The 21558-nt window shown below is 37.4% G+C and overlaps 1 protein-coding gene across 1 annotated transcript; it reads left to right on the top strand.

The window, feature by feature from the left end:
• Nucleotides 1-890: 890 nt before the first annotated feature.
• On the top strand, nt 891-21058 carry LOC131346874 (complement C3-like). Its single transcript, XM_058380600.1, has 41 exons — nt 891-1050; nt 1946-2141; nt 2936-3104; nt 3379-3455; nt 3637-3725; nt 3888-3970; nt 4054-4141; nt 4221-4323; nt 4626-4746; nt 4848-4963; nt 5200-5346; nt 5702-5899; nt 6067-6258; nt 8385-8546; nt 8755-8884; nt 9733-9804; nt 9995-10186; nt 10533-10650; nt 10736-10827; nt 10964-11103; nt 11314-11520; nt 11738-11801; nt 11960-12046; nt 12631-12834; nt 13404-13479; nt 13563-13722; nt 13847-13942; nt 14059-14209; nt 14286-14449; nt 14662-14820; nt 17465-17524; nt 17617-17707; nt 17845-17893; nt 18038-18128; nt 18241-18330; nt 18418-18523; nt 18608-18703; nt 18818-18898; nt 19069-19152; nt 20465-20600; nt 20741-21058. The coding sequence occupies exons 1-41, from the start codon at nt 983-985 to the stop codon at nt 20880-20882; spliced, it is 4947 nt and encodes a 1648-aa protein (XP_058236583.1). The 5' UTR covers nt 891-982; the 3' UTR covers nt 20883-21058.
• Nucleotides 21059-21558: the final 500 nt, after the last annotated feature.

Below are 21558 nucleotides of genomic sequence, written 5' to 3'. Positions count from 1 at the left end.
CAAGATGCCTGCAGTTCAGCCAATTTACAGGAACTGTGCTGGATTAACCCTTCACATGCCTCTGTGCAGCAAAGCCATAGCAGAAAGATACTTCAGACCCAGGAACGGGTACAATCCTGCAGAAAATAATAGCAAACAAGAGTTAATATAGTGGATACGTGACTAGGCAAAGGCATATGAGGTTCCTGTTAATGTCTTGGGTGAGAGGGATGGGGTGGCCTGTATCACAGTCTGATCAAACAGATTTCAGAAAAATGCAGTAAATAAATAATATAGTTAACATAGAAATTTATTTCTAGAAAAAACAGCGCTTTAATGCAAGTTTTACAAAAAGAAAAATATATTAATATTAAAAAACTGCATCGTAAAAGTTTTATAAACAGAAAGAAAAATCTTAGTGATTTTAACTGATTTTATCGATTTAGTAAAATTTCAAGAAAAATAAATATATATTCACCTTAAATGTATCTAAGAAAGATTTAGGCAATAAAGCCTGCAATCTGCAATAATTTATAAAGAGGAAACACTACATTAATAAATAATTTAGAAACAAATATATCCAGTATAAGATAAGGAAATAGACCATGTACTTTTAAATTCAAGAATTATAATTAGTTTGGTGAAATGTTCAGATTCGTGCAAATCTCTTTAAAAGTATAAATGTTCTTCACAGATCTTTTTATGTCAGCACATTTGCGTGTGTGTGTGTGTGTGTGTTTAAACTTTGTGTATTGCACAATATGAAGTAGAGGCAGTGAGGAGTAAATGCCAGGATTGAGCTTATCTCTAAAAGTTTGTTTTTTCCATTCTGTTGAAACACCACTGCACCTCGTCCCATCACTTAACTCCCCCAATGTCAGTGTTTCATAATCACAGAGAGGGAGAGGTGTTCTGTAGCTGGTGTGTATAAGGTTGGTATAAAAGCTGTGATACTGCTTGATAACACACACATCCTCAGACTGAGCTCGGACCAGCAGGCAGGATGCATGTAGACCGGGTGTGGCTGACGGCTGTGCTTCTATCTTTTCCCTTGCTCACACTATGTGACCTGTGAGTATACATACACACACACACACACACACACAGACTAACATTAACTTAGCAGTGCACCGACTCTTATTGTTCCACACAGTTTTTCACATTTTGTTATTTCATATTATTCATACGTATGATTTTTCTCATTTTGTTTCATGTGTAGTACATGTGCTTTTATTTTTCACACCTGATCAAATTGTTTACATTGTTAAATGATCTCATGTCTTTACCTGACCGTAGACAATAACATTTTGTACATTTACATTCTTTTCACACAGATATTTGATACTTATCTTGAAAGTATTTTATTGATTATAGTTCAAGATAAAGTTATAAAAGCTGTAATTATAGCGCACAAGGAAAAATCCTGGTTTTGAGAAATTTACGTTGGGTGTTTTTCCCATTTTTTTCCCCATTTTTTCCCTATTTTAGTCACCTGCCAAATCCCACCCACTATCTAACTGTCCACCCATATTATGTAACAGCTACCAAATGTGGAGGGCTGAACTATAGATTCTGCTGAATCACACACTTGGAGGAAAGCGCTGTCCATCCTCTTCTGTGCACATGAGCTCTTGAGCTAGTGTTGCTGTGAGTGACAGATGAGAGAGAGAATAGGCCCCTCCCACAATGAAAGCATGTCCAATTAAGCTCTACTGATGTCAGAACTCCAAATCTACTTATGAAATTGAAGAGCACTTTCCTGGTGCACCACTCAGATGTCAGACGTGTTTTAAAGTGATTTATGTGAAACATACACATAGGTTGATAATGAAGTAAATATATCTGTGTATAAAATGTCTTTTATCTTTACCTAATGTTTTGTAAAGTAATACATGGAATCACTCTAAATATCACATTCTAATATACTTTTACTCTACAGTAAAACTTTTCCTTAATGTCATAACAGCAATGTCATGGTGGCCCCGAACCTGCTGAGGGTGGGCACACCTGAGAAAGTGTTTGTAGAAGCTCAGGATTATAGTGGAAATCACTTCAATGTGAGGATCAGTGTGAAGAATCACCCAAAGAAAACTTCAGAACTGACAACTGCATCAGTCGACCTCACTGCTGCTAACAACTACCAGGGAATTGTAGACATAAAGGTGGGTTCTCTAAGATTACTGGACAAAATGAACAGTATCCATGCATGTCTAGGCCTTTAACAAGGGATTTATTTATTCCCTATATTAGTATTTATTTCTCCACTTTAAGGAGTGGACAGTTAAATACAGTGTAACACAATGTAAAATATGATATGAGCTGTATTTTAACCAGGGGTCCCCAAAGAGGTTCTTTTTTTTCCCCATTTCACTGCAAATTATTACTAGTAATTATTACTTCAATAATGCCACGTCTGATGTTTACAGTAATAATAATAAAATCGCTGACCCCAGTGTCACGGCTAGCCCGGACATTTCCACAAATGACCACTGGAGGGCAACCTATTAAACCTTTTTGAACTTCATGATGCTGTTGTGTTTTCCATTTACCTCTGATCATGATCATCTATTGTGTATTAGTCCATAAATCACCTTATTCAGGTTTCTGGATTTTACTGTTTCTTTGATACCAAGTGTTTTTGTTTCGTTTTGTTTTGCTATTCATATTCTCCTGCTCCTGGAAATTAGTTTGTTTTGTTCACTTTTGTGCAATTAAAATAAAAAATTTACTTGCATTCACCTTCATTTTGTGACAAGCAGTCCATGCTTCACATTAATAGCTACTGTTAAATCCTTTCTTGTGTCAAAACAACAAAAAATAAATAAAATAAAATTTTATATACATAAAAATGTTTCAGAAATTTAGTCTGAAACAGAATGCATTTTAGGTGGTGTGTAGTAGATTATTCATCTGTATATTTATTGAGAATTAAGTGTGTAATTTTCCTTTGGTTCAGATTCCTGACAATAAGGGCTTCTTTAATGATGACCCACTGGAGAAGCAGTATGTGTATCTGCAGGCTGAGTTTCCTTCTAAAGTGCTCGAGAAAGTGGTCCTAGTATCGTTTCAGTCTGGCTACATGTTCGTTCAGACAGACAAGAGCATCTACACACCGGGAACAACAGGTAAAACAGTAACATATATATTTCTTTAAATATATATCAATATTGAATTATCGTATATATATATATATATATATATATATACAATATATATCGTATATATGTATTGATATATGAATATATCAATACATAATTTAATATATACGTCATAAAATATATAGTATTCCTTTCTTTCTTTCTTTAATTAAGCTTTCATCAGAGTCAAAAGATTTTTTGGCCGAAATCATGTTCAGTGTGGGTGTTCTAATACAAGGCGAATGAATCATCTTTGTTCCAGTTTTTTACAGAATCTTCCCAATGACTCCTGATCTGCAGCCTGTTGACACGAGTGTAGGAATCTATGTGGAAATCATAGTAAGTGCTCAAACAGCTCAGCTGGGGTTTTATCCACTCAATAGTTTCTAATTGTTTCTATTATTTCATCCTGAGGTACAAATACTGTATATTCTGATCTGCTTATCTCTCCATTATGTATTTTCTGTAAGATATTTGAATGATATCACAATTATTTTTTTATTTTTATTTTTTCCCCAAGAATCCTCAAGGTATCACAATTAACAGGGACACAATCTTTCCTAAGGAAGGAACCATAAAAGGGTCATACAGCATCCCTGAAGTTGCAAAGTTAGTCCACTGCATTAATATTTCTGATATGAAGTGTTAGAAAACAGTCATTATACTGGATTATGTTTATATGTAATAATGTTTGCACTATTATATTATTATTATTATTATTATTATTATTATTATTATTATTATACTATATTATATCCTTTTTTTTAACAGATCTGGAATATGGACTATAGCTACACGGTACAAAAACACCCCACAGAAGAACTTCACTGCTGAATTTGAAGTTAAAGAATATGGTAAGATTTATAATTCGACTACAAAACCACCCTACTTTTGTTTTGTCTACGTGTGTGTTTACATGTTGCTTTTCACTTTGCAGTGTTACCGAGCTTTGAGGTAGCATTAAAACCATCCAAACCTTTTTTCTATGTGGATGATGAGGATCTCAGTGTTGATATAACTGCCAAGTAAGTAGAACATGACAAAGACAATAAATTACTCTAATCCAATTCTGTGCATCATCTAACATTTGGGAATTACATGAAGGTACCTGTTTGGAAAAGATGTGACTGGTGTTGCGTTTGTGGTGTTTGGCGTTAAGACTGATGACACTAAAACCACTCTGCCTGCCTCTTTAAAAAGAGTACAGGTAAGTTCCATAGCTTTCTAATATTTCAATTTAGAACATCTGTGAGGAAATAATCACTGATTCATTCAGTCACTTCTGTTTGGTTAATTTCTTGAATTCAGATTTAAACCCAAAGTAGGCCAGGCCTAAACCTTGTAAATTATTAATTTCTTCATATTACACAGAAAGAAAACCTACCTGTGCAACTTTTGATCCCAGGTCTGATTTACATCTATAGTCTCTACCAGAGAACCTGTGACTCTTGTGACAGAGACAATTGTATATTACTACTACTTATGTGTAGTATTTTATGTTGCATATAGATTCTTAATGGAGAGGGACAAGCCAAGCTCACTAAAGATATGATCCAGCGTTCCTTCCCTAATATTCAGAAGCTGGTCGGAAGCTCTTTGTACATTTCAGTCAGTGTTTTAACTGAGACTGGTAAGACCCCAGAAAGTGTGTGTGTATTCATTTTTATCGACATTCCCACATAACATAATGCAATCTGACTCCTTCGTTATTTATCATTAATATTATTTCAGGTAGTGAAATTGTTGAAGCAGAGAAGGGCGGCATTCAAATTGTAACATCACCCTACACCATCCAGTTCAAGAGAACCCCAAAATTCTTCCATCCTGGAATGTCTTTCGATGTCACGGTATGCATACCTTTATAGCTCCTTATAATCTTGACAAGACTGACAAGTGACTTAATAATTTGCTGGGGAACTTGATAATATGTTTAAAAAATTAGAGTTGATGTGTTACTGTTATTAAATGTAATAAATGTCCATGATATTATATATAGCATTTTATTAGATGTATCATTTAAATCTCATTAAAAACTATTTGAATTACACCAATTACAATTTATGTCTGATCTGGGTATGAAAAGGTTTATGTGACCAATCCGGACCAGTCACCTGCTGAAAAGTTGGATGTGCTGATCAAACCTGGTGACGTTAAGGCTGTAACCAAGAGTAACGGCATGGCCAAGGCCACACTGAACACCCAGGAAGGAAATAATCCTCTACAAATCACTGTGAGTCATATACAGTAGGGTTTTAACTTGTATTTATGGAATAAAAAATAATTACACAGGAATAGTACTTATAAGCAAACATAAAAGTCCCAGCTCATAAAAAATCATAGGCCAAGCTGGTTGAACAGGTAAACCATCTTTTTCAGATGCTAAGTTATTTTCCAGGTTGCTTGTTAATTGACTGTTAATTGTACTGATCAGTACATGTTTGCCTTACAGTAGCATTATTATTTGCTGGTGTTTTGGAAGCTGGTAGCTGGATCAAGATATCTTTTTCTGCAGTGGTGTATTTCAATAGCAGTAAAGCATTCTGTAAATTTCAGACCTAACTAAAATGGTTTTGCTATGTAACCAGGCAAGAACTGCAGCCCAAGGCATACCAGATGAAAGACAAGCTGAAAACAAGATGACTGCCCAACCTTACACCACCAAAGGAGGCTCTGGCAATTACCTACATTTAAGTGTTGATGCTGCAGAATTGGAAATCGGTGCTCAGTTGAACATCAATGTGAACTTCAAAAGCACTGTCTCCAATCAAGATTTAACTTATGTGGTTGGTATCTCTTACATATACATTTAAAGATCTTGGTGACATTGTAAAGTATTTTTACTGGCTTGTGTAATAATAATAAAACCTTTTCCTAACCTTAAAACCTACACTGAACTTTGGTAACTTAGTTTATTATTATATAAATTAACTGGGGCTTCTCTTTGTGTCAGATCCTTAGTAAAGGACAGATTGTAAAAGGCTACAGGTTTAAAAGAAGAGGGAACTCGCTGGCAACTCTGTCTCTACCTGTCACCAAGGACCTGGTTCCTTCTTTTCGAGTGGTTGCGTATTATCACATAGGATCCTTAGAAGTTGTGTCTGACTCCATCTGGGTTGATGTGAAGGACACATGCATGGGAACGGTAGGCAATCTGATTTAAAAATATTAAAATATTATACTGAATAGTATTATGTTTATTATTCATTAAGTTCATCAGCATTGTAGGGAGTCTACATATGGAAACACACATCTATCTATCTATCTATCTATCTATCTATCTATCTATCTATCTATCTATCTATCTATGCGAAGATGCATAATGAATAGGTATATTAAAAAGTAAGTAAGTAAACAGATTAACAGTGCAGTGGGAGCGTGGGCGTGATTCCCAGCATGTCTGAAGTCTACAACGTCCTCCTTTGTTTTCCTGGTGTTAAGTTACAGGTTATTGTCCCTACACCATGCAGCTAGGTGCTTAATCTCCTCAGTATAAGCCATCTCAGCTTTACTGATCAGGCCCATCACCGTGGTGTCATCTGCAAACTTGATTGCAAGTTGATTGGAGGCATACACAGGTATGTACTCGTAGGTAAGTGGGAGTGTAAGAGAAGAGACAATACACTTCCCTGGGGTTTGTCCAGGGTCCTGTTGCAGAGAGGAGTATTGATGCCAAGCTGTTTAATCTTCAAGATTAACTTGGTCAGGTTGACTGTGTCGAATCCTGGAATAGGTGTTGTCCAGGGGATGTCCAGGTGAGTCAGAACAGAATAAAGCATTGTGGAGATGGCATCCTCTGTTGACCTGTTGGGGCCATAAGCAAACCGGTGTGGATCCAGAGTGGGAGGCAGACAGGCTTTGAGGTTGGTGAGGACCAGTCTTTCAAAGCACTTAGCTATGACAGGGGTGAGTGCAACAGGATTCTTCCTGATTGAGTCACTGATTGACATTGCAGTAGAGTGCTTGAAGACCTCCGCCCAGGCTCTAAACCCTCTGCCAGGGATGCCATCAGGGCCAACTGCTTTCCATGCATTCATCCTGCTTAGAGTAGCATATACTTTAGAGGTGGAGAGTGTGAGTGTCTGCTCTTTTCAAAACAAGAATGGAAGCGATTGAGCTTGTCTGGGAGTGAGGCAGAGCTGGTTGGACGTTGGAGTGAAGCAGGAGACGTTGTCTACAAAAATACACAAGACCCCACCTTTGTTTTTACCTGTGGCTGGTGTTTCTCTATCAGCCCTGAAGATAGTGTGCCCTTCTATCTCCAGCACACTGTTTCCGATGCCAAGTTTCAGAGAAAACCATTATGTTGCACTTCGTTATCAGTCTCTGAATAAGTGTCCAAATTCTGAGATCGTTCACTTTATTCACAAGGGACCACACATTGGTGTGAAAAACACTCTGCATGCTGGTCGGTGTAGATTTATCCTTAGCTTAGCCCACAGCTCCCTGCATCTCCCCTGTCTTTGTTTTTTGGCCTCTCTGCTGGCATCAGAACAAAAGGCTCCGGTGGTAGTGTTTGTGTGCGTGTAATTGATATTAAGTATCGACTGTCTGTCATATGTTAAAATAACCACTAATATGATAAATCTGAAGAAACGCTGAGCCTCGCGATGTATATGTGCCATCATCTTTGTGATGAGAATATCTAAATGGACAAATGTCTATAGCCATAATCAAGAAGAGTGAAGATTATCACTCTTCTACTCACTCACTACTAAGGCAGAGGTAGCTCAAGAGGTAGCTCAAGTGGTAGCACCTAAGAAAGGCCCGTAACCTTCCTTGCTTTGGGGCAATGCATTATGTCTGACCCCAACTTCCAAAGCTGGGATATGTGAAAGAAGAATTTCACTGTGCTCTAATGTATATGAGAAAAATAAAGGCTTTTTCCTGAATGGAATGTTCGACAATCACATTTGGGGGTGATATACAATTGCTAGGCAGTCTTGAATAATATTTGCACATGCAATAAAAGAATAACCTCAGTTTTTTCATTGCCAAAATTTGCACCACGTTCCAGTGAGTTTCCCAAACACACTGTGCTACATGAAATACTTTTAGACACCACTTTCCCAGGAATTTATGAACTCATTTTCCATTTGTCAGCACTTAACTAGCTGACTAGCTTGCCATAAGCTAGTACATTGTTTGCTACCATGTTTTGCCCTTTTCAGTTTCCAGGGCAATCAGAGCATTTGTGGGTCAGATATAGAATTTGTTCACTCATGACATATTTTGTTTCTCTTTATCCTTTCTTTATGTTATGTAATTTAGCTGAAACTGGATGTAAAGGAGCATTTAGATGTCAAGAGGGCATTTGAGCCTGGTGATGGCTTTCATTTAATAGTTACTGGAGATCCAAAAGCCAAGGTTGGTCTGGTAGCTGTGGATAAAGCTGTCTTCATCCTCAACAAGAACAGACTCACACAGAACAAGGTGAGTAATACCTGGCAAGGTTTTAAATTCTCTTATTCATGTTGTTTTATGTTTGGGTAATTCAGGAATTAGGTAAAGTGTTCAAAACAGCGTCCCCAGATTGGTAGTGAGACCCAGCTAGTCTAACTTTGCTATAGAAAATATATACTGAACATATTTACAGTAACAATATTTCTTTTTCTAATCTTTTTTTTTATTCTGTTAATAGATCTGGGACATTATTGAGAAGCATGACACTGGCTGTACAGCAGGCAGTGGTAAAGACAGTATGGGGGTTTTCTATGATGCAGGTCTATTGTTTGAGTCTGACAAATTAGGAGGAACCAATGAAAGAACAGGTAAAGCATATATTTAATTATAAATGAAACATTTATAGCATCATGCTATAATAGATAAGTAATACATCCCCAAGAGTTTCATTCTGCTAATACAACAGCAATTTCCCAACAATTAGAATTAATATTTATTAAAGAATCACAATGCATATTTTTTTAACCCATTTACAGTTAAACTTATCCCTATGTTAAACTGTTATAGCAGCTGTAAGCATTTGTTCTCTCACCAGCCAACTTAGTTACAGCTTTACTTGTAAAGTAAAGTAAAAATTCACCATATTAGTAATTACATCATATGGTTTGTGGATACTTGAACATCATGCCTATTTGTGGTTCTTTTGTTGAAAAAGAAGGAATCATGTAGTTCTTTAGAATGTCTTTGTGTGCAGTTGTATTATAATTTCCCTGAAATGGATCTAAGTAGCCAAAACCACAACCACCCTCTCTGGTATTAACTAGAATGCCAACTGCAGTCTTTTCATCAAACACAAGTGTCTGACCTCAGTCTTCACAAAGTTCTTGTGGCTGAATGGATAAATCCCCACAGCCATGCTCCGAAATCTAGTGAAAACCCTTCCCAGAATAGTGAAGGTATTTAGAACAGCAAAAAAGGTTTAAATCTGGAATGGCATGTACAACAAGCACTTATAGTGTGATGATAAAGGTGTCCATAAATATTTGGCCATTTAATATTTGGTTTTCGCTGTTAAATGACAGGGATAGATTATGTGGACTATATCTGTTAACTTTTAATGTATTACATATGTACAACAAAAATATGGGCGAAAAACTACAGGTCTATACTTCAGCTACAAGCCATTTTATTTTAAGAATTTTCCTTCTTTTCATAGCTCCTGAGTGTCCAACCCCACTGAAGAGAAAACGGAGAGCAGAGACTCTACTCCAGGTTACCCAAACGCTGAGTAAGAAACTAAGACTTTTTATTCACCAATTTTGTTCAGTTGTCATTAATTTCAATCTTGCCACATATTTTCTGTAAATAAAAGGGAGTTAGAGAGGCAGGCAGGCATAGACAGATAGATTTATGGTGAAGGGGTTAAGGGTGGATCCTCAGAGCATCACTAATGATTACCATTTATAATTTTTCTCAAGTTTCTAAATACAAAAATGAACAGAAGAGATGCTGTGCAGACGGTCTGAGGCAGAACAGGCTGGGCTACACATGTGAACGGAGAGCTTCATTTATTTTGGATGGTGCAGAGTGTGTCCAGGCCTTCCTGGACTGTTGTAAGGAGGTCCAAAAACACAAGGATGAGCAGAAAGACTTGTTGCATTTGGCTCGCAGTATGTACCCACTTTGTCATTTACTTTTATTACAGTTGTTAAAGGTTTCTAAAAAAAAAAAAAAATAATAATAATTATTAGCTTTACACCAAAAACTGTCCATGAATGCTTTGATTGGCCTAATTGATTAGGCTAAATGTGGTCATAACATAGTTGGCCAGTCCAGTACTTCAATACAGAGTAAATTTAGCCATAGCCATAGTTTATCCATAGTCTTTATCATACCTATGCCTGTTAGAAAATCTTATTTGATCAACTGCATGAAAAATAAAGGTGATGAATTGTTAAATCGATAAGTGAATATTTGCCTCTTCTCCAAGGCATGATTTAATATCAATTTGTTCAGGTCAAGATGATGATGACGATTTCGTAGGCTCTGAAGAAATTGTTACTCGAACACAGTTCCCTGAGAGTTGGCTGTGGGAGGACATAGAACTGCCAGACTGCCAAAGAAACACTCACTGGTAAATGCAATAATCTGAGATTCTTCTTTGCAAAGCATTCTGGAAGTAAATGGTATAACTGTTCTGTTTTTCCGTTTCACTGAAGCCATACAACAAGCCTCACGTTGGAAAAAAACTATCTAAAAGACTCTATTACTACTTGGCAAATCCTAGCCATCAGTCTGTCTAAGACCCATGGTCAGTGTCACATCCTCTTTATAGATCTAAGATATCTTGATTTTATCAATGATCATATGTTAAAAATCTGAAATATATGCCTGCAAGGACTGGCATATGATGGCAAATATTAAAACACATTGCTTTTTCCATGTAGGCATCTGTGTGGCTGAGCCCTATGAAATAACAGTGAAAAAAGATTTCTTTGTGGATCTCAAGTTACCTTACTCAGCAGTCCGCAATGAACAACTAGAAGTCAAGGCTATTTTACATAACTTCTCCAGTAGGAAACAGAAGGTATTTTTATTTTTGTCCACAGTTCAACATATTAATATGTTTTAGTAAATTTAGCAGGTTTTTGCAGAATTTTCGGTTGCTGTCTCAAGGGTTCTCACTTCGATCCTGAGCTCAGATTAATGTCCAGTAGAATTTCTGTTCATGTTGTCCGACTGGATTTTATGCATTGCTCACATTGAAGACATTTGTCTCACTTCCTTTTCCCACCAGGTGCGTGTGGAGTTCTTAGAGACAGAGCATATTTGTAGCGTAGCCAGCAAGAAGAAGAAATACCGTTCCATAGTTAATGTTGAAGCTGATTCCACAATTTCCATCCCATATGTGATTATTCCCATGGAACTAGGGGAGTATCACATAGAGGTTCTGGCTGCTAGTTCATCACTTCATGATGGAGTACGGAAAACCCTGAAGGTGGTGGTGAGTATGAGTGATTTTCCAAGACATAATTAGTTAAAGCTCTTAACTGGAAATGGGCTGAATTTTAAAGGAATAGTTACATGTTGCTGAAGAAAACAGAAATGCATGAACTGTCTTACAGATGTGAGAAAAATGTATACAAAAATAATTATATGATACTATGATGCAATCAAATGCACTGCTTTGATAAACATAAGGTCTTTTTTCCCTTGCTCAGTCAGAAGGTGTGCTAACTGAACTCCCTGAACAAAATTTGGAATTAAATCCCTCTAAAGTGCCTGGTGAGATCTTCTAAATTTTATAATTAAGCAACAGCAAACACTTCATGTTATTGTGTTACGTATTTGTCAGCATTTATCCTGCACATACTGATTTTCCATTTTTGCATGCAAAAATAAGTTTTAATTTTTTTTTGCTCTTTCTATGTGTTTTGGAATAGGTGGTGTACAATTTGTGCCGTTGAAGACTGAAATACCACCTGGGCAGGTTCCAAACACTCCTGCACAAACTTACATCACTGTGGCTGGTAAGAACAAACTCAAACACATAAATATAGGCCCATATGGACCAATTCAGGTTTGGGTCCATTTTCATTATCATCATCATATAGTCATACATAGTGGGATAGCTTCATCTCTTTAAGAGGACAAAGTTGTTACTAGCTTGGCAGTTATGGACTAGACCCTGCAGTACAATTTTTTTTTCAAGAAATAAGTAATATCTAAGAAGTTTTTACAGGGAGGTGTCTGAGCTATTTTATTTAGTTTGAAATGCATGGTAGACATGAAACCAGAAAAACTGTTCTCCATGACATGTGCAAAAATGACAACTATACTGTGTGCTTTCGAGTCCCACTGCTTACTGCACTACACACAGTCCAAGGTGCAATCTTGCTGAAGGATGAAAAGTTTCAAAAAGCTTTTTTATATATGATGAAACCAAAGCTGAGAGTAGGTGGAAACACTCATAGTCCACCTCCCATATTATTTTGCAATTATATTGTCCTTTTTAGACAATCATTAGACAGTATAATACATAATAATGTCTGCCACAAAGAGGGTTGTCTGTTTATACATTTTAACAACAATCTTTCTATTCATATATTTGCAGGTCAGGAGGTGAGTCAGACAATTGAACAGGCCATCAGTGGAGATTTTATGGGGCGCTTGATTGTACAACCACATGGCTGTGGAGAGCAAAACATGATCTTCATGACATTGCCTCTAATTGCCACACACTACTTAGATACCACCAACCAGTGGGAAAGGGTTGGCCTGCAGAGACGTAGTGAGGCTATAAAGCACATCCAGACAGGTGAGAAAACTCTTTCCTTACACTATACAGCAAACATAAAGGTCTGCTTTGCAATATTTGCCAAATGAATATTGCATACTTCTTTTCTTTTTAATACAGAATTCTTTCTGGTATCTAAATAAGCCTAAAAAGACCATAGACCATAAGCTATAGAAAATTACATTAAATCATTCTTACTTTATTCTTGTCAGAGTCATGGTCAATCCTAAACCTGTGAGGCATTAACACCACCTGCTATGCCACAGCATCATGCTAGAAGATTGGGGTTTAGCTTTATTTTATTGGGCTGATAGTGTTTTTGGTGCTTAGAATGTACGTATGTACGAGAATGTCAGTATTGTCTGGATCCACAGTTTGGAGATACTAAATGTTACTGCCTTTAGTTTATATGTTTTTGAGGTGCTATTAATAAAATGGCTCACAGTTGTATTTTATTTTATTTTATTTTTTATTTTTTTGGAAGACATTAGATGGTTTGGTGCTTGTATCAGGGCATGTGTATGCGAAAGTCTTCCGTATTTGCACTGCTTTGACTAAGAATATTAACCTTCCTTCTCACATACTTTTAGGATATGAACGAGAACTTACATTCCGTAAACCTGATGGTTCTTATGCTGCATGGATTCATACACCTAGCAGCACATGGTAAGAGACCAATCAAATTTTGGATAATTCGTCCATTTTTCAATCCTAGGCGATATGCTGACTGCTTGTTTTCTGTGTTAAAGGTTGACTGCATACGTGGCCAAAGTCTTTGCTCTGGCCAGTGACCTCATTACCATAAATGAAGAAATTCTTTGCAGTGCTCTCAAGTGGTTGAATCTGCATGGACAGATGCCAAATGGCTTATTTAAAGAAAATGCCCCAGTGTATCATGCAGAGATGGTTGTAAGTAGAGCTTATAGTTGTTTTGTCTTAAATTAGTGCCATGTATAAAAACCTTCACATCAACCATTTTTTAGAAATCTTGTATACTTATGTATACTGTTAAGAATTTTCTGTGCTATTCCAGGGTGATGTACGAGGGAAAGATGCTGATGCATCTCTGACAGCATTTGTCTTGATTGCCCTGCAAGAAGGAAACCATCTTTGTGCTAAATCAGTTGGAGTATGTCAACATATTTCACACCATATATCTGCATATCTAATAGTCCAAAACAATCAAGCACACTGACCAGTTTTTGTTGAATTCTGTCTATAATTCTACCTATTTTGGTCATTTAGAGTCTTCCAGAGTCTTCCAGGAAGGCCACTGAGTATTTGCAAAACAGACTTCCTTCTTTGACCAATCCATATGCAATTGCAATGTCTTCCTATGCCTTGGCCAATGCTGGCAGGTTTAACAAACAGCGCCTGCTGCAAGCTTCCTCTGGAGGTCAGTAAATCTTAATATCATATTAGTTCAGTCCTGAAGAAAGCACAATTTAATTTCATTCATATCTTATGCACAGACGGTGCTTTCTGGCAAGTTGCTGGAGGACATCACTTCTCCCTGGAGGCAACAGCGTATGCCTTGCTGGCTCTGGTAAAAGCCAAGGAGTTTGATGCAGCAGGAAAAGCTGTTCATTGGCTCAATAGGCAGAGCAGTCATTATGGCGGTCATGGCACCACCCAGGTAGATTGACAGGTTTTTCTGTTTTTCCTTCCAGTTGGAAACTTACTGAGTATGCTAAACAGATGGATTTTTTGTTTATCAAGAATTTATGTTACCAGCTGTTTATGAAGGACAATAAATTAGTTTTGTTTGATGGAATCACTTTAAGCAAACGATAGAGATTTTTAATCCGAGATTGTACTGAATCCTCTTTGCTTTTACATGTCAACTAGGCAACCATAATGGTGTTCCAAGCAGTGGCTGAGTATTATAAACAAGTAAGAGATCATCAGAATGCAGACCTTGATGTGGAAGTGAGCGTGAGTGGACGAAGTCGTCCCATCAAATGGAAATTCAGCAAGGACAGCGCACATCTTACACGCTCAGACAAGGTTATTTTCAGTTATAACAAAGCAAATTTACTGTTTATTATGCTAGTGTTTTATGGAGCAGATATTAAAGACAATTGTTTTGAGGAAAACAGAGAATTGAAGCTAGTAAGCATAGCAATTTGTTAAAAATATATACACTATATTGCCAAAAGTATTCGCTCACCCATCCAAATAATCAGAATCAGGTGTTCCAATCACTTCCATGGCCACAGGTGTATAAAATCAAGCACCTAGGCATGCAGACTGTTTTTACAAACATTTGTGAAAGAATGGGTCGCTCTCAGGAGCTCAGTGAATTCCAGCGTGGAACTGTGATAGGATGCCACCTGTGCAACAAATCCAGTCGTGAAATTTCCTCGCTCCTAAATATTCCACAGTCAACTGTCAGCTGTATTATAAGAACGTGGAAGTGTTTGGGAACGACAGCAACTCAGCCACGAAGTGGTAGGCCACGTAAACTGACGGAGCGGGGTCAGCGGATGCTGAGGCGCATAGTGCGAAGAGGTCGCCAACTTTCTGCAGAGTCAATCGCTACAGACCTCCAAACTTCATGTGGCCTTCAGATTAGCTCAAGAACAGTGCGCAGAGAGCTTCATGGAATGGGTTTCCATGGCCGAGCAGCTGCATCCAAGCCATACATCACCAAGTGCAATGCAAAGCGTCGGATGCAGTGGTGTAAAGCACGCCGCCACTGGACTCTAGAGCAGTGGAGACGCGTTCTCTGGAGGGACGAATCGCGCTTCTCCATCTGGCAATCTGATGGACGAGTCTGGGTTTGGCGGTTGCCAGGAGAACGGTACTTGTCTGACTGCATTGTGCCAAGTGTAAAGTTTGGTGGAGGGGGGATTATGTTGTGGGGTTGTTTTTCAGGAGCTGGGCTTGGCCCTTTAGTTCCAGTGAAAGGAACTCTGAATGCTTCAGCATACCAAGACATTTTGGACAATTCCATGCTCCCAACTTTGTGGGAACAGTTTGGAGCTGGCCCCTTCCTCTTCCAACATGACTGTGCACCAGTGACCAAAGCAAGGTCCATAAAGACATGGATGACAGAGTCTGGTGTGGATGAACTTGACTGACCTGCACAGAGTCCTGACCTCAACCCGATAGAACACCTTTGGGATGAATTAGAGCGGAGACTGAGAGCCAGGCCTTCTCGTCCAACATCAGTGTGTGACCTCACAAATGTGCTTCTGGAAGAATGGTCAAAAATTCCCATAAACACACTCCTAAACCTTGTGGACAGCCTTCCCAGAAGAGTTGAAGCTGTTATAGCTGCAAAGGGTGGACCGACGTCATATTGAACCCTATGGATTAGGAATGGGATGTCACTTAAGTTCATATGCGAGTCAAGGCAGGTGAGCAAATACTTGTGGCAATATAGTGTATATACAGTGTATATATGTATTGCTTGCTACTACTAGTTTGTGCTATGTTCTCATCTGATATGGATAATACAGTGGATATTAGAAATCAACACACCCCTGGCAGGTTTTTGTGATGTAAAGGTCCAAGGTATTTGACATCATGGGACACTGTAAAAAAATCAACAAGTATAGAAACTATGGCATAAGAATGGCATTACTAAGAATAGGATGTCCCTCCAAAACTAATTAGAAGCCTAGTAGAAATTTGTTTAGGGAAGCTGCCAAGGGGCCTACAGCAACAGTAAGCAACAGCAGAAATTTCTGCCGAGTGTTGGGTTGCTCCTACATGTGACAATTTCCTGAATTTTTCATATATCTCGGTTATGGGGTAGGGTTGCAAGATCGTTAGCTTTTTTATATATATCCAAAGAAAAATATTCAAGCTGTCATCTTGGCAAAAAGTCAAGTTTAAGCTGTCAAAAATATATCTAAATATATCTAATATATCTAAAAATAATAATGTGGGACAAAAGTTTTGTTTAAAATAAAACCACAGCACCTCAACAAAAGATCACAATCCTCAAAGTGAGGCAAGGAGGTGGCAGCATCATGCTTTGAGATTGCTTTTGTTCAGCTGAAACTGATGATATAATCAGGGAGGACAGAATAATTAATAGCTCCAAATACCAGTCAATTCTGGGACTAAACCTTAAGGTTGCTGCTTAACACCTATAAGGAATTTCAGCATGATGGCACCCAAATCTAATCTGGGGTGTCTGACAGGAGATAGATGGACAACTGATCTGTCAGAGTTCATATAAGGAAGAGTAACAAAAAATTGCTAACTTAGGATGTGCCAAACTGATCAAATCTAACAATGCTTAAACCAAGAATTAGTTGAGGGATGTACACACTTATGCAACCAGGTTATTGTGCATTATTTATTTTAAAATTTCTCCCCCAAAATGATTCTTATTGTTTTTAGTAAGTTGCAATTTCAAAAGGGATGTGTAGAATCCAATATATATATTTCACACTTTAGGCCACATTCTAAACAATGTCACCACACTAATTACACCAATTGTCTAAGTTGCCTCCCAGAGTCAGCAGTTACTCTCACACCTTTACAAAATCTTCTTCCACCTGTTTTGCGAAATAGCGTTTTGTACCAGAGAGGGCAAAATTTCGATACCTCTCACCCTGCAACTTTTTAGATCTCTGTCGTATATTATGGTAAAATGAAGACTAATTAGAATGTTTCTGTATCTGGACTTTTACAGGTTCAGCTCAGGCAAGAGTTTAATGTTACAGCTAAAGGAACTGGTGCTGGAGTTCTCAAAGTGAGTTTCCATTTCAAGAAAATCCTTTGTTTTGTGTTTGTAGTTGATTTATTACAAAACAATAATTTGTCCCTAATTCCTCTCTTTCATAGGTAATGACACTTTATTATGCTAGACCCACAGAAAAGAAAAGTGACTGCCAAAAATATGAGCTTTCAGTTGAAATGAGAAAAGAAGCAGAGGGTAAGTTTTACCTCATGTTTAAATCCCTGCATTCAACTCTATTTCCATTTGTGATGCCAAAATATATTGTAATCATTTCTGAAATATTTAAAATATCCATGCTATAATGTTTTGCTGCTCTATAATTTCTCTCTCAGTATCATACCCAGGTGCAGAAGAAAGTTATGAGGTCGGCATTGACATTCTGTAAGCAAAAGAGCATGTAGTTCTACACATTCATTAGTTGATTTCCATTATTATTTATATCATTTCACATTTTTTATTTAAATATTAAAACTTAATGCACTGTCCATTTAGAATGTGAAATTAACCTTTCTTCCATCATTTCAGATTTAAGGATCCAGAAAGAGATGCCACTATGACTATTTTGGATATCGGCATCCTAACAGGATTCGTGGTGGATGAAAATGATCTTGCAGATGTAAGCAGAAATCTGAAATATACTCAGATAATTCCGATCATTTCTGTACAATAAGCATGAGAAATCTTTTCATAGAAGGCAATGTCTGACTTTTTGACACTCATAATCTTAGCTAACCACTGGGGCAGACAAATACATACAGAAGTTTGAGATGGACAGACAGCTTTCAGAACGAGGCTCCCTCATCATGTATTTAGACAAGGTATATTGAAGGGGTGTTTTTTCAGTATTTGAATTATTACAAAACTGTAAAAGCTCCTCTGTTGAAGCTGATTTGCTCTCTTGTCAGGTATCACACAAATTGCCAGACAGGATTGTTTTCAGAGTGCACAAGATAAATAACGCCGCTTTGCTTCAACCTGCTGCTGTCAGTGTGTACGAGTACTACTCTCCAGGTAAATAATGTGCACACAAAGCCACACACAGGCATGCACAAACACACACATATACATTCAAGAAAACCTTTGTGTTCTTCTTAGGGGAACGCTGTGTTAAGTTCTTCCATCCTACAAAGAAAGATGGAACCCTGAACAGATTGTGCAGTGACCAGAAGGATCTGTGCCAGTGTGCTGAAGGTACACACATTTACAGCTGACAAAGATAATCAATATAAACTAAATTAATCAGATATAATAAAGATATATTTTGTCCAATTGTGTAAGAGAGAAATGGTCTATATTCCCTGACAGAAAACTGCAGTATACAGAAAAAAAGGAATATTGCTGAGGGAGATCGAGAGAACACAGCTTGTGAAGCCGGCATGGATTACGGTAAACATCGACAATTATTTAAACACCAGATTCAAAAATACATGCTATCTGCACACATTGCTCACTCAAGTCAAGCTTTAATATATAATAAGACAAGTATAATAGCAAATAAAATAATGTTTAAATAAATAATATAAATAACATAAATTAATAAATATTGTATTTTTCAGTTTATAAAGTGAAATTCATAAGAGTGGACCAGAGACCAAACACAGATTATTATGAAATGAAGATTGAAGATGTCCTGAAAGAAGGTAAGTTTTATTTATCTGTATGACAGTAGATCACAGTAATGTATCTGTAATGTAGAACAGTGCATCACTCACATCAAAAACTACACAATTAAAACCAAACTCAGGGTTATGCTTGTTTTTAGCAATACATAGTGTGATGTAGTGATAAAGAGAGACTGGTGTTGGAACACATATGAAATAACAGGAACTAACATATTTCATAGACATTTCACAAAATTGGGCATCATTCATCCATTGTTTAGAGAAGTTCTGCATAAATGTTTGTGTAACTCAAACAAAACAAAATTTCTGCCAAATTTACAAAAATGATGGAAATGCTGAATTTATTCTTAATGTCTATGTTATACCTATATACACCAGTCATGGTTGGATTTGATTCACAATACTGGCTTCATGATTTTGATTTAAATAATTAAAATCTTAAAATTTTATGAGCAAAATTTGAATGATGAAAAATGATAACTGAAAAGACATTATTATTAAAAATTATTATTATTATTATCATCATTATTATTATTATAAGACCCGGTGCAGCTGGATCCTAGGCTTCCTGTCAGGTAGACATCAGGTGGCAGTATGGGGAGCAACAACTCCTCCCTGCTGACACTCAACACTGGAACTCCACAAAGTTTGTTCTCAGACCTCCCCTGTATACCTGATACACCTATGACTTGGTGGCCACAAACAGTTTGTGAAATGTCATTATCAAATTCATGGATGACACAATGGTAGTTATGATCAACGACAATGATGAAAGAGCCTAACAGTGTGTAAGGAAAGTAAAGAGGATCGTTACAGTACAGTACAGTGGAGTTACAGTAACTTTATTTAACTCCATTTATCCTAATTAGGGTCACGGGGATCTGCTGGAGCCTATCCCAGCATTGGGCGAAAGGCAGGGGTACACCCTGGACAGGTCACCAGTCCATCACAGGGCCACACATAGACACTCACTCCTATGGGCAATTTAGAATACCCAATCAATCTAATGTACATGTTTTTGGACTGTGGGAGGAAACCAGAGTACCCAGAGTAAACCCACACAGGCACAGGAAGATCATGCAAACGCCACACAGAAAGGCCCCTGTCTTATCAAAGGCTACAAACTACATAATTAGAATTTATGGATATTTACATGCCATGAAAGTTGGAGTCCATAACATAGTTTTAATGCTATCTGGTCTGGAGATTCTATAAACGTTGCCAACGCTCATGACAGACAGTTTTTTATTTGACTCTCTCTATCAATGTCAATCTAACAAAGGATCCAGTGTTTCCATACAAATGCATGTGTTTGGGTTTTATTCTACAGGTACTGACCATGATGTACATGACAAAATGAGGACCTTCATGGGTCATGCTAATTGCAGAGAGTCTTTTGGATTTGTGGAAGGCAAGAGCTACCTCATCATGGGCCACAGTGTTGACCTCCCAAGGATAGATGACAAGTATGTTCACCACAGTCATCATGGGCTGAATCTAAAGTAGTTAAAGAGGGAAAACAGAAATCTCTGTAGTTTTCAGATAAGTTTGTTAATAATGTTATCTGTGTGAATGAGCTCACATTTGTATCATTTGTTCTTGTCAGGCTGCAGTACATCTTGGGCGAGCAGACTTGGATTGAATACTGGCCCACGGACCAGGAAGGTCAAACTGCAGCATACAGATCGCAACACATCGGCATCACTGCACTGTCTCAAATGCTTAAAGACTTTGGATGCACTACATAAACATATATTTTGTTTTTTTCTATACAACTTTCAAAACTTCTTTTCTATTACTGTGATGGTGAATTTATTGCCATTACACACCTAAGCAACTATTCATCATAACCTTTATCCTGTCCTCTCTCACGCTTTCTGTAATATCTAAAAGTAGAACACTGAATAAAATGTCTTTCTTTGAATCTGTTACATGTTCATCATTTGTTAAATCAGCTGTACAACCGATTGTACATTCTTCATAGTTGGGCAATTTTTAATAGTGGCTTACATCAAACTAAAGCAGCTATAAGAACTAAAGGTTTGTAGATCTGGTCCCATGTGTAACTGTTACCACAATATGCTTTCTGTTTTAGCCACTATTTAAATGAAAGTCATGCCCATATTAGACCAATTTATCTGTCATCAGTTTCCATTTTAATTGCTTACTTAACAGTCCTGATTTGTGTTAACTATGACAATACACAATCAGGATGAAGGGTATTAATTATCTTAATATTAATTAACACACACACACACACTGTCAAAATGCCTGCTGTGCTCCTGCACATTCACATCATCAAAACAAAGAAAGCTTAGACATCCTCTGTACAGTTGACAGCACAAGCATTTAAATGACCTAACAAAAAGACAAGAACTTTAGCCAGCATAACAGAAATGAGTGCATGAATCAGTGATTATTATT

Source organism: Hemibagrus wyckioides, linkage group LG26, assembly GCF_019097595.1.
Source record: "Hemibagrus wyckioides isolate EC202008001 linkage group LG26, SWU_Hwy_1.0, whole genome shotgun sequence".
Classification (NCBI taxonomy): Eukaryota; Metazoa; Chordata; class Actinopteri; order Siluriformes; family Bagridae; genus Hemibagrus; species Hemibagrus wyckioides.
Note: the sequence above shows the minus strand (reverse complement) of the source record. Positions and strands in the feature narration are given on the sequence as shown.